This window comes from Nicotiana tabacum, chromosome 12, assembly GCF_000715075.1.
Source record: "Nicotiana tabacum cultivar K326 chromosome 12, ASM71507v2, whole genome shotgun sequence".
Taxonomy (NCBI): domain Eukaryota; kingdom Viridiplantae; phylum Streptophyta; class Magnoliopsida; order Solanales; family Solanaceae; genus Nicotiana; species Nicotiana tabacum.
Window position 1 is genome coordinate 117,934,062 of NC_134091.1, and position 14,105 is coordinate 117,948,166.

Sequence of the window (14,105 nt, forward strand, 5' to 3'; positions counted from 1 at the left end):
TATTGCTCAGTATGGTGGATTTCTATATTATTTTGGGCATGGACTGGTTGTCGCCCTATCACGCTATCCTTGATTGTTACGCCAAGATGGTGACGTTGGCTATGCCAGGTCTACCGTAGCTAGAGTGGAGAGGTACCTTGGATCATGTTCCTAGAAGAGTTGTTTCATTTCTTAAAGCTCAACGAATGGTTGAGAAGGGGTGCAATGCATATCTGGCCTATGTGAGAGATGTTAGTGTTGATACTCCTACCATGGAGTCAGTTCCTATAGTAAGGAATTTTCCTGATGTATTTCCCGCAGATCTTCCGGGTATGCCACCCGACAGGGATATTGACTTTGGCATTGATCTATTACCGGGCACTCGGCCCATTTTTATTACACCATATCGTATGGCCCCAGCAAAATTGAAAGAATTAAAATAGCAGTTACAAGAGTTACTTGATAAGGGCTTCATTCAGCCCAGTGTATAACCTTGGGGTGTTGCTGTCTTATTTGTGAAGAAGAAGGATGGTTCTATGTGAATGTGTATTGATTACCGCCAATTGAACAAGGTTACATTGAAGAACAAGTATTCATTGCCATGTATTGATGACCTATTTGATCAGCTTCAGGGTGCTAGAGTGTTCTCGAAAATTGATTTGTGGTCAGGATATCATCAGTTGAAGATTCGAGAACCAAATATTCCAAAGACTGCCTTCAGGACTCGGTATGGTCATTACGAGTTCCTTGTAATGTCATTTGATGACCTATTTGATCTATTTTTAATGTCATTTGATGACCTATTTGATCAGCTTTAGGGTGCAAGAGTGTTCTCGAAAATTGATTTGTGGTCAGGATATCATCAGTTGAAGATTTGAGGACTAGATATTCCAAAGACTGCCTTCAGGACTCGGTATGGTCATTACGAGTTCTTTGTAATGTCATTTGGGCTGACCAACGCCCCAGCAGCATTTATGCATTTGATGAACGGTGTATTTTAGCCCTATCTTGACTCATTCATCATTGTGTTTATTAACGACATTCTGGTGTACTCCCGGAGTCAGGAGGATCATGAACAACACTTAAGGACTGTGCTTCAAGCTTTTAGAGAAAAGAAGTTATTTGCAAAATTTTCAAAGTGTGAATTCTAGCTTGATTCAGTGGGATTTTTGGGTCATATAGTTTTGTGCGAAGGGATAAAGATAGATCCGAAGAAAATTAAAGCAGTGCTGAGTTGGCCCAGACTATCATCAGCTACTGAGATCCAGAGTTTTCTTAGTTTGGCGGGGTATTATCGCCGATTTGCAGAGGGTTTCTCGTCTATTGCTGCACCTATGACCAGATTGACCCAGAAGGGTGCTCCGTTCAGGTGGACCGAGGAATGTGAGGAGAGCTTTCAAAAGCTCAAGACAACTTTGACTACAGCCCTAGTATTGGCATTGCCTACAAGTTTAGGGTCTTATACTGTGTATTGTGATATGTCGCGTATTGGTTTTGACACAGTATTGATGCAAGACGGTAGGGCGATTGCCTATGCGTCCAGACAATTAAAGGTACATGAGAAGAATTATCTGGTCCACGATCTTGAGTTAGCAGCTATTATTCATGCCTTGAAGATTTGGCGGCATTATGTGTACGGTGTCCATTATGAGGTTTATACCGACCATTGGAGTCTACAACATCTGTTTAAACATAAGGATCTTAATTTACAGCGCGAAAGTGGTTGGAGTTGCTTAAGGATTATGATATCACCATTCTCTAGCATCCTAGAAAGGCCAATGTGGTGGCCAATGCCTTGAGTCATAAGGCGGAGAGTTTGGGCAGCTTAGCATACATACCATTAGTAGAGAGGCCTTTAGCCTTGGATGTTCAGGCCTTGGTCAACCAGTTTGCTAGATTGGATGTTTTCGAGCCGAGCTGAGTTTTGGCTTGTGTGGTTTCTCAGTCTTCTCTGTATGATCATATCAGGGAGCGTCAGTATGATAACCCCCATCTGCTTGTCCTTAAGGACACAGTTCAGCACGGTGACGCTAAGGAGGTCACTATTGGAGATGACGGTGTATTACGGATGCAGGGCAGACTATGTGTGCCTAATGTAGATGGTTTGTGTGAGTTGATTCTCCAAGAGACTCATAGTTCGTGGTACTCCATTCATCCAGGTGCCGCGAAGATGTATGAGGACTTGAGACAATACTATTGGTGGAGGCGGATGAAGAAAGACATAGTGGAATATGTAGCTCAGTGCCTAAATTTTCAGCAGGTGAAATATGAGCATCAGCGATCGGGTGGATTGCTTCAGAAGTTAGAGATTGCAGAGTGCAAATAGGAGCGAATCACTATGGATTTCGTTGTTGGGCTCCCACAGACTCAGAGGAAGTTCGATGCAGTTTAGGCGGTTGTGGATAGATTGACCAAGTCAGCTCATTTCATTCATGTGTTTACTACTTACTCTTCGGAGCAACTGGCTCACATTTACATTCGTGAGATTGTTAGGCTTCATGGAGTACCGGTATCTATCATCTCTGACCGGAGTACACAATTTACATCACGGTTCTGGAGAGCCGTACAGCGAGAGTTGGGTACTCGGGTAGAGTTGAGTACAACATTTCACCCTCAAACAGATGGACAGTCCGAGCGCACTATTCAGATATTGAAGGATATGCTTCATGCGTGTGTGATATATTTTGGGGGTGCTTGGGATCATCTCTTGCCACTTGCGGAGTTTGCCTACAACAACAGTTATCAGTTGAGCATTCAGATGGCTCCGTATGAGGCCTTGTATGGTAGGCGGTGCCGGTCTCTAGTGGGTTGGTTCGAACCAGGCGAGGCTAGACTATTGGGTACAGACCTGGTTCAGGATGCTTTGAAAAAGGTAAGTTAATTCAGGATCGACTCTGTACAACCCAATCTAGACAAAAGAGTTATGCGGATCGGAAGGTTCATGATGTTGCATTTATTGTTGGCGAGCGGGTCTTGCTCCGAGTTTCGCCAATGAAGGGTGTTATGAGATTCGGAAAGAAGGGCAAGTTGAGCCTGAGGTATATCAGACCTTTTGAGATTCTTGAGAGAGTTGGAGATGTGGCTTACAGACTTGCACTACCACCCAGTCTCTCTGCAGTTCATCCAGTGTTCCATGTTTCCATGTTCTGGAAGTATCACGGCAATCCGTCTCATATGTTAGACTTCAGCTCAGTCCAGTTGGACAAGGATCTATCTTATGTCGAGGAACCAGTGGCCATTTTGGACAGACAGGTTAGAAAGCTAAGATCAAAGAGCATTGCTTCAGTGAAAGTACATTGGAGTGGCCATCCGGCCGAGGAGGCGACTTGGGAGACCGAGCATGAATATGCGCAATTGTTATCCTCATCTTTTCACCACTCAAGGTATAATTCTAAACCCGTTCAAGGATGAACGTTTGTTTAAGAGGGGGAGAATGTAACGACCCGACCGATCATTTTGAGAATTGTAGTCCCATTCCCCCATTTACTGCTCAATTTATACTTTACATTTGTTATGTGACTTGTCGGGGTGATTAGTTTGGGTCTGGTGAGATTTTAGGAATGAATTGGAATACTTAGTTCCAAGGTTTAAAGCTTAAGTTGAAATAGTGATCGGATGTCGGCTTATGTGTAAACGACCCCGAAATAGAGTTTTGATAATTTCAAAAGCTCTGTATGGTGATTTTGGACTTAGGAGCGTGTTCGGAATTTTTTTTAAAAGTCCGTAGTGGAATTTGGCTTGAAATGGCAAAAGTTAAATTTTTGGGAAGTTTGACCGGGGAGTTAACTTTTTGATATCGAGGTTAGAAAATCGAGGTCATGAAATCGAGGTTAGGAAATCAAGGGCAGGAAATCGAGGGCAGCGCTTGGATAGAGACTTTAAGTTTTAAAAAATGGGGGCTTCATCCAATTTTTTATTTTTGACAAATTGGAGCATTGGGAGAGGCGATTTTTGAGAGATTTTTAAGGAAAAATATTGGGGTAAGTGATTCTAACTCGGATTTGGTCAAAATACACGAATATATCATTGTTTTCATCATTTAATTAGTGTTTTGAGATGGAAATTTGGGAAAATTTTTAGAAATCTCATAAAATGAATTTTTGAGATTTTGGTGTCGATTTAGAGTTGGATTTGAGTGAAACTAGCATGGTTGGACTCGTAATTGAATGGGTTATCAAATTTTGTGAGTTTTATCGGATTCCGAGACGTGGGTCCCATGAGCAATTTTTGGGTTAAATTTCGGTTTTTGTTAGAAAATTTGTATTTTCATATGGAATTTATTCATATAATTTGTATTGATTAAATCGAATTAATTATGACTATATTCGAGCCGATTGAAGTCAAAAAATCGAGGAAAAGGCATACTACTTGACTGATTGAGCGTGGTTTAAAGTAAGTGACTCGTGTACACGAGGTGACGAGTGTGTACAGAGGCTAAATATGGAAGATTTTGTCTTTAAATTGTGTAGAGCACTATTGCATATTAATTAAATTATTTTATTCTGTTATATTCATCATCATTAATATATTTTCGTATTTTAAATTTGCCTGACCTATTCCTGCTAAGTGTTTTACCTGTTTAGTTGAAACTTTGTTTATTTTGTTCTGTGCATTACTTGAAGGATGGATTTCTTAATTTAAATATTATTAAAAAATAAAGTATTTTACTTTTAAAATTTTGATATTTAGACAAGGTGTTAAATTTGTGAAATATTATTTTTTTTGCTGAATATTTTGTGAGATTTTTCGTACTCATTGTGATGGAGCCATGAGCTCTTTATTATGAAAAATATTGTTGTTGATTTATTTTGGCATGAGCCGTGAGCTCTTTATTGTGAAAAAATATTATTGTTAATTTATTTTGGCAAGTTGAAATATTTGGGCACTTGAAGTACAAATTGTGATATATTGTGATATTGATACGCATGCGGTGGTATAAGGTATGGGTGTTGAAACGCATGCAGTGAGATAAGAGTGGCTTGATACGCGTGGCTAGTAGGGGAACTACTAGAAGTCATGCGGTGTGATAAGGGTGGCTAAAACACGGGATGCTATTTCGAGAAAAATATTTACTTTAAAATTTAATGTGAAGGCTCCCGCAGTGATATAAGAAAATGAGATATTGTGAATTTATTTATGATTTGGGACTACGAGGCGGTACCTCGGGAGTACCCTTGTTGATATTTCTTTATGGTTGCATTACCTTTGGTTATTTTTTTGGTGTTTTCCTTAAAGTTGTAAATTTTTGTTTTTCTTCCGTGAGGTGTTAATTGCTCTTATTCTGTGTAGTTTAATTGTGACATACTACTTACTTGATTTATCCCAATTATCATTATTGTTATTATATTGTTAAACTTTTCTCCCTGTTTTTTATTATTCCAGTAGGGCCTGACCTGACCTCGTCACTACTCTACCGAGTTTAGGCTTGGCACTTACTGGGTACCGCTGTGATGTACTCATATTACGCTTCTGCACATCTTTTTGTGCAGATCCAGGTACATCTTATCAAACCAGGCATCAGTGAATTATCCGTACGAGGAGACTTCGAGGTATATCTGCCAACGTCCGCAGACTCCAGAGTCCCCTTTTATCTTATTATGTTGTCTTCCTTATTTCCTTTAGACTCTGATGTATAGAGACACTTAAAATAAATTTTTAGAAGCTTGTAACTTATTTCTATCGGATTTTGGGAGTTGTAATTATGTAAATTTGTAGATTTATATATTTCAGATATCTATTATTATTTCGCATTGATAGGCTTACCTAGTCTTAGAAACTAGGTACTATCACGACATCCTAGGGAGGGAATTTGGGGTTGTGACAGCCAACTCATCCGACAAGGATCCGTGATTCTCGCCATTAACCAATCATTATGGCAGAAATCACGGGATTAAGTCAAAAAAGGGACCAACAGTATACAAAATCAAGGACTTATGTTTTTGATAAAATAATCTCTTAAAAGGAATATCTCCCCTAATATATAAGGGGGACTTGATAATTCATAAGGGGGACATTGTAACATACGTCAAAGAACAACATACTATTGTTTCTAGCTTTGTTCATACCATTCTGGCCTCAATAATATTACATCTAATGTGAGGGGAGATTAAACTCACAAGGCCTAGGTTGTTCAATTTACGTGATTTGCATTTACCTTTTTATCTTTTATTTCCGTAACTGATCCGATTTATCACTCTGTATCAAATTATATCACGTATCCTTAAAACCGTGTACAAATTCAATTGTTATTCGATTTTTAGGGTAAACACATGCTCGTTTGATTCTTTTACATATAAAACACATTAAATTACTACTGATCAATAATTAATAGATGTAAAGTAATTTTACAAAAAGGAAATATTTTTTTGCAAACTAATAAGGGGAACTCCCTTTTAAGATATCATTAGTTTTTCTAACAGTAATTAATAATTATGTGGCAAAAGCAAAGAAAGGTTGTTGATGAATATGCTAAGAAAATGAGATTATTTTTAGCCAAAGCCAAAAATGGAGCATTTTAAATGTGCATGCTGTATCTATTCGTCGTGCATGATAGATCGAAGCACTTTATTTCATGAGTTGTGATGGTTTCTTTATAAAAGTTTCTTTGGATCGCTTTAATTTAGAATCAAACTTTCTGGCATTTGTTGTGAATTTTGTCGGCTTTGATGATGAGTATTTCACATGGCAACCATTTATGGGGAGTGAAATGCATTTTAAATACAACATAGCCAATGGCAAAACCGAAAATTATATATTTTGATCTTTATAAAAGAGTATAATCATTGCTAAAATCATATGCTTTGTGTATATGAATATTTGTTCTCTTTTCGGCTTTATCTTTTGTACAATCTTTATGCAAGAGATGGAGAAGAAAGAATGTTGTTTATTTGATTCAGATTTATAAAAACAACCACTTATTTTGACGAGGATGAATTAATTAAGACCTTATTCTATAATTATTTCATTTGAGAGTGTGCCACGGAATAAGTAAGAGATCATTATTACTAAATTCGTTCAAGTTTATGTGAACCTATTTCCTTTTTGATCCGTTCCAAAAAGAATGACTCCTTTTTAAATTTGGAAATAATTTTACTTAAACTTACAATTCTACCCTTAATGAGAAGCTTTTATAACCACACAAATACGTTGGGCCCCTTTTTGAATTGTTTAGGACGATAAATTTCAAAAGTCTTTATTTTTTCTTAAATTCCGTACCCAGTCAAATATTTTCACATAAATTGGAATGGATGGAGTAATTATTTCAAGAGAGAGCGTACCGTAATCCTATTTGCAACTCAAAAGTGTTACAGTAGAAACCAACTTCGAGGATACCTTCTCCATATCCAAAAAATATTTGTATTCGCCATTTTCATCGTCGAATAAATTTTACACATTTCTATTATCCCGACAATGGTCTCACCTATTACTATTAGAAATTTTTGCTCCGATCGAAATGCCTCCTAAATGCTCCTTTTCTTTAATTTCGGAGCCTTTAGATAATGACATTTTTAATTTCGGAGCCTTTAGATAATGACATTTTACAAGTACGTTAGCTTCTTTCAAGAACATGAACGTAATGCGTTTGGTAAATAGTCAAAGTGTTTATAAGCTAAAATGAGCAATAAGTTATAAGTTGGTCACCTCCAACTTATAGTTTTTCAGCTTATAAGGACTTTTAGTTAAACCAAGACTTTTATTTATTTATCCTTAATAATATTTTTTAATTCACAAAATAAATTTTTCAAAATAAATTTTCTAACTTTCTTTTCATTACATATTCCTTGTTCCACTACTAGAAATTCGGTCAAAATCGATCGCGGCCTACCGACCAAAGTCGGTCATTTTTTTAAAATATTTTATTTCTAATTTTTTTTTTACGAAACCGACCAACTTCGGTCGTTTTTTTGGCGCAAAAATACAAAAAACTATTTTAACGTACAACGAAATTTATTTATTAAGAACCCGACTGAAATCGGCCGTTTTTTCATATAAAATAAATTAAAATTAATATTCAAAAAATCGACCGAAATCGGTTGGTTATTTCAGTCAGTCATTTTAAAACAACGACCGACTTCGGTCGATAATTTTATATTTTTTCACGCGAAAATGTAATTAAATAATACAAATAAAATAAAAAAAAGCCTTAAACTAAAATGTATCAATGGTCTAGTTGTAGAATAGAATCCTGCCACAGTACAGGCCTTGGTTCGATTCCCAGACGGTATATTTTTTAATTACATAATTAAAAATACCGACTGACTTCGGTCGATTTTTTCGGCAATTTTTTTTCTTTTTGGGTCGTTTGTGAAATTTAATTGACCGACCGAACTCGGTCAGAAATTGCGACCGACTTCGGTCGCTATTTATTATCGATCAACCTAATTTCGATCGGTATTTCTAGACGGTTTTAGGCAGTTTTGTAATAGTGTTCATCCTTTTCTTTACAAAGAAACTTTTTAATTTATAATCTTTTCTAAAGTTTTTAAGGATATTTTAATAAAAGAACAACTTATCAGCACTTTTTTCCAAACACATCAACTATTTTTTATCAGTTTCAGTACACCTATCCAAATACGTAAATGCTTACTTAAAGAATAAGTTTCAGCACTTCAAACTTATCAGTTATTTACAATAAGCTAATTCAAACGGACTCTAATTATCTTTTAATACTATATATCTTGTCTTCTTTCAAGCACATGAACGTATTAATTGTCTTTTATATATTATGTACTATCTCTTTTATTCTATGTTTTAACATAACAAGAAATACTTTGTTATTTTTAGTGTAAAGAACTTAATAATATGATAGGTAACAAAAGACGTACATGCATATGCATTATAGTGTAAAGAACTTAATAATGATAAATAACAGAAGAGGCGCATGCATATGCATGCTTTTATAATTCTTAGTGATACTATTTATTGTATTTGGCTCACCTCCCATAGAATCTCTCCATTTCCATCAATGCACATTTAATTTAATTTAATGACACTTATTTTCTTTCGGATCTAAGGGCCAAGATTTATTTAGAGTAAATCTTGCTTAGCTATCTTCTCTTTCCAATTAAAGTCTAATCTAAATAAACCCCGGCTCATAAATCAGAAAGAGGACAAATAAAAAAATATAGGATTTTTTAGTTTTAATCTTGGTAAGAAAATATTTTTCCTCTCTGACTAACTATTTTTGTCTGCCCAATTAGAAAGAAAAAAAATATGCAAAAGAAAATTATTTTCATTCTAACCCAGCAAAAGAATGTTTAGCTTAACCAAGATTTACTCTAAATAAACCTTTGCCCTTAGATCCGAAAGAGGACAAGTGTTATTAAATTAAATATGCATTGATGGAAATGGAGAGATTCTGTATAGGAGGTGAGCCAAATCCAAGTGTTTTTACTATTTTGTACATTTGTATTACTAGTGTAGTAGTATTGTTTTCTAGCAGTATCATTCAGCTTTCAAGGGATATTTTAGTAATTTATTGTTTCATTTGATATATATACCTTAATAATGTTATATTTCGAGCTTCATATTCCTATATACTCCTATGACATTATTCTGAACATTTGTCTCTTTAATTAAGTTAATTGGAACTTTTTATGGGCAAAATAAGTTCTTTTCGGTTAAAGGGCTATATCAAGGCAGCAAAACATTCAGAAACTAAGTAGTCCTTTTTCGTTGTTTTTTTGGGTGAAATATATACTTACATTAACACTAATTAAGTATCATTAAATATTTTGATCTTTTTTGGGATATTCGAACCTCATGCAGATGGTACGTGATATTGCATTATCGTAGAAATTCGTCCTTGCTCCGTGCTATGCAAGGTCATCCGCTACTCCATTTGCTTTTTTGGAGACATGCTTTAGTGAAGGTTGCCCCAATTTATGCAAACATTTAACTTTATGGGTTATGAATTTTAAATAATAATTTCTAATTTTAGTAATTGAGTTCTAGATCTAATATTTTTATATATTTAATAAAATATTTAACGCAAATATATTGTTCGAGTAAAAGTAATTGGGTGCGGCCGAATGAATACGGGCATCTAGCGCCGCCCCCGATCATATGAGCCCGGTTTATGCATTAAAACGGGAGTAGCATTGCTTAAATGTTACAATATGCATGTTTATGATTTCTTTAACTAGAATATGTTTATATTGTTTCCAACTTTCCATGTTACAACATGTTAATGATTTCTATATAATCTATTCATATTGTAAGAAGAATAACATTTTGTTGTAAAGTCAAGCCATATATATATAATCCCTGTTCAGTTCGGCAGACTTTGACGTTAAGCTAAGTAAACTTTATAGTATATGAAACGACATGTGAAAAGACACATATCCATTTGTCATTCTATTTAATTAATCGAGGATTGTAGTAACTATATTCAGTTACTATTTTACTGGTGCAAGAATATTCAAAAGGAACAAAAAATTAGATTTAAAACAATAGAGACAGCTAAGATCTCAGAGAATCTCTTAAAGAAAAATTCAGCCAATGAGCAAATATGACTTGGTTTTTGAGACATTAGCATGAAAATCCTTACTTAAATATAAATAGATTTTAAAAAAGAATACTTAACAATATGGTTGCCTTTTGCATGCAGCCTATAAGTGCAAATAGGCCATTCACCATTCCTTGTACAACTCCTCTTACGCTATTTTGTTGTCACCTTTAGCACTAAAAATATAGACATTTATGAGCTTCAAAAGCTCTTTTGCAGCTATGGTGTACGCCGCAATTTGTATTCTGCTATTGCTTTCATTCAATCTATGTGAAGCTCAGTTAACTACATCATTTTATGCAAAAACATGTCCTAAGGCGCTTAGCACGATTCAGAAGGCTGTGAGTCGAGCAGTATCGCGTGAACGTCGCATGGCAGCTTCACTCATTCGCCTTCATTTCCACGATTGCTTTGTCCAAGTAACATATATATATATATATATATTAATCCAGTATTTTTTTGTTATGTATTAGAAGCGGATTCAGAATTTTAAATTGTGGTCGATATTTAGTATCGTTACATCTCTACTTATTTATTTTGACAATAGGTTTGACTTAATTAAAAAAAATTATCAACTATACATATATAGAGAGAGCTCAAACCAATAACGGACATGAAAAATGTAGAACCACCCTAGCTTGTTCGTTATAGCATTTAGTGTTCATTTGGGAGCATACAACAACAACAATAATGTATACCTAGTATAATTCTACATAGTGGGGCCTAAGAGGGTAGTGTGTATGTAGACCTTACCCCTACATTAATAGACCCTCGGCCATTATTTCGAATAGACCCCGGCTCAAGAAAGAATAAGCTCTAATATTGTTTCTTTTAATTTTTTTCATTCTATTTTAGGGTTGTGATGCATCAATCTTACTTGACGAGGCTTCAAATATCACAAGTGAGAAGACAGCTATACCTAATCAAGGATCTGTAAGAGGTTTTGATGTTGTTGAGACCGCAAAGAGGGAGCTCGAAAAAATATGCCCTGGTGTAGTATCTTGTGCGGACATTTTGACCGTTGCAGCACGAGATGCTTCTATCGCTGTAAGTATACTAAAATTTCAGCAAATATTAGATCTGAACTCATATTTTTAAAAAGTAAACACATTAAATATTTAAATCTTGAATTCGTCTCTCTGACCGAGTACATGACATAATGACCTACAGGTTTGCGGGCCATCATGGAAGGTTAAACTTGGAAGAAGAGACTCCACGATGGCAAATCGTACTCTAGCAAACATTGATATTCCTAGGCCCTTTGATAATCTTGACACTCTTATTTCTAGATTTGCTAAGAAAGGACTTAGCGCAAAGGAAATGGTTGCCTTGTCAGGTACGTATGTAAAAAATTCTACAGCTTATTTAAGTTGAATTTAACTTCTATGCAGTACGGTGTATATATACAATCGGATCATTTATATGGTAATTACAAATATATTAATTGATAAGCTAATAAAAATGGTTAATAGATTAAATTGCATTACTGATAATATAATGTAAGAAATCTTATATTGTCATCATAATCTACCAAACTCATGTTTTTCTCCTTAGATCATGTATAGTAAGTTAGTAACGTGATATCTTTTCAAAACATGTTATATGTGTGTGCGCATGCACGATCGCGCCAGCGCACCTAAGTTCAAAGAGTCCTATGATGCAATAATTAATGATTCTTGGGTGCATCTTTACAAGTGAAATCGGGTTTCAAATTTCATGTTGATCTTGTTGTTTTTCATTGAGCTTGAGGTGTATAGGATTCATGATAAGAATCTAAAGATTAAACCAGCCAAATGTATATTCTAGATCCACTTCTTAGTGTACGGTGCACTCATCTTCTTAAAATCGTGGATACGCCTCTGCCGGTAATGTTGGAATATATATATATATATCCATCTATGACATATTTCATTTTCCAAACAACGTTCTCATTACTTGCTATAAATCAAACTCAATTATTTGCAGGGGCACACACCATTGGCCAATCACAATGCTCTTCATTTCGGAACAGAATATACAATGCATCAGATATAGATGCAAGTTTTGCTAGCATTAGAAGACGTCAATGTCCAAGAAATGGAGGGAATGGAACTTTAGCACCACTTGATTTGGTCACAGACAAAAAATTTGACAACAATTATTTCAAGAACCTAATGCAGAAGAAAGGCCTACTTCAATCTGATCAAGTTCTTTTCAGTGGAGGATTAACAGATAGTATTGTTTCAAAATATAGCAAAACTAATAGTGCGTTTTTAGCGGACTTTGCTAAAGCTATGGTTAAAATGGCAGATATTCAACCTCTAACTGGTCGAAACGGGATCATAAGGAGGGTCTGTAACAATGTCAACTAATATTTTCACAACCATCTATATGTGGTTTGTGCCATAGTCTTATGTGGTTTCTCTTGATTGTTTTTTTCAATCTGCACTTGTGAAAAAGTTGTCTAATATTGGATTAATGCTTCAATTTGTTTGTTGACAGTTTCTTAGCTAGCTTAGTTTCTACTTTTGTACGTAGTATTCCCCTATGAATTTCTCCCGCGTTGTGCGTTTTCATCGAAAGACTTCCTTAAATTTTATAACTCATACGTATATTTGTGAGTGGGGTCAAGGACCCGTTAATAATTATATATTAAGCTGAACTTGTTGGTATTATTAATAAATAATAAATGCAAAGTCAAAGATTACTTTGTGGATCCTTTTTCTTTCTTACTTATTTGTCTTTTATAAAAGACAAAGTGTCCCTCATACGTTGCAAAGTTTCTGTCTTTTCTTTATATTGAGTTGTTAGCTAGCAAAAAGGAGTTTCCTCTTGCACATGAGAAGTTGGGACTAAAGATAAAAACGGGTCGATTTGTCCCATCGTGCGTGTGTGATATACGTGAGGCCTAATCCAAGTCTAGTTTTGCTATAAAAAAAAATTATTTTTGACCTTACCAGCAAAGTATTCAAACACATAAATTACAAGAACATTACCAGATTCGAAAAAACATCTTCTTTTCTTCTTCTTCTGTTATCTCTGGGCAATTATTTTGTGCAAACTTCAAATTTCTAGTCACGAGTGCACGTGTTTGGGAGTGCTGTGGATCCTTGGAGAGCGATCGATTTTAACGATTTGCATTCTAGCCGGGCCGAAATCACTTTCAAGACAATAGTTTGGCACGACACAACATTTGTTCAATAAGTTATTTTTATTCTATTCTCGTTCTTGGTCAATATTATCACCTATTTTTTCCAACTGAACTTAGTTCCAATGGCATGCATTCTAATGGAGCAGAATACAAATAGATGAATGATAGAATCGATTCAACTAACTTGGAATTGATCAATGATTGTAATTTTCATATACCCAGAACCTTGTAACTAAACAACCTTCCTCTCATAATCACTTATACTTGTTTAGAACTGTAGATATACGTTGCATATGATATGATAATTGGATTTATTTGACTTATATTGAAACTGAAAATCTTTGTTTACCCTCAAAATCGGATAACAATTGAATTTATAAGTAGTTTTAATGATACGTGATTTAATTTGATACTAAACGACAAATTAGATTGCAATTGAAATAAGTAATGGAAAAGTGAATGCAAACCGCTTAAGTTGAATTGTCTTAG

The 14,105-nt window shown here is 35.2% G+C and overlaps 1 protein-coding gene across 1 annotated transcript; it reads left to right on the top strand.

The window, feature by feature from the left end:
- The first annotated feature begins 10,648 nt into the window (after window positions 1–10,648).
- LOC107821295 (lignin-forming anionic peroxidase-like) lies at window positions 10,649–12,933 on the top strand. The gene is made up of 4 exons (XM_016647730.2): window positions 10,649–10,905; window positions 11,342–11,533; window positions 11,657–11,822; window positions 12,452–12,933. Exons 1-4 carry the CDS (start codon window positions 10,681–10,683, stop codon window positions 12,835–12,837), a joined length of 969 nt encoding a protein of 322 aa, XP_016503216.2. The 5' UTR covers window positions 10,649–10,680; the 3' UTR covers window positions 12,838–12,933.
- The last annotated feature ends 1,172 nt before the right edge of the window (window positions 12,934–14,105 follow it).

Coding starts and splice junctions, on each gene's coding strand:
- LOC107821295 (XM_016647730.2), top strand. CDS start 10,681: ATGAGCTTCAAAAGCTCTTTTGCAGCTATGGTGTACGCCGCAATTTGT. Junction 11,534..11,656: donor CACGAGATGCTTCTATCGCT/GTAAGTATACTA, acceptor AATGACCTACAG/GTTTGCGGGCCATCATGGAA. Junction 11,823..12,451: donor GGAAATGGTTGCCTTGTCAG/GTACGTATGTAA, acceptor AATTATTTGCAG/GGGCACACACCATTGGCCAA.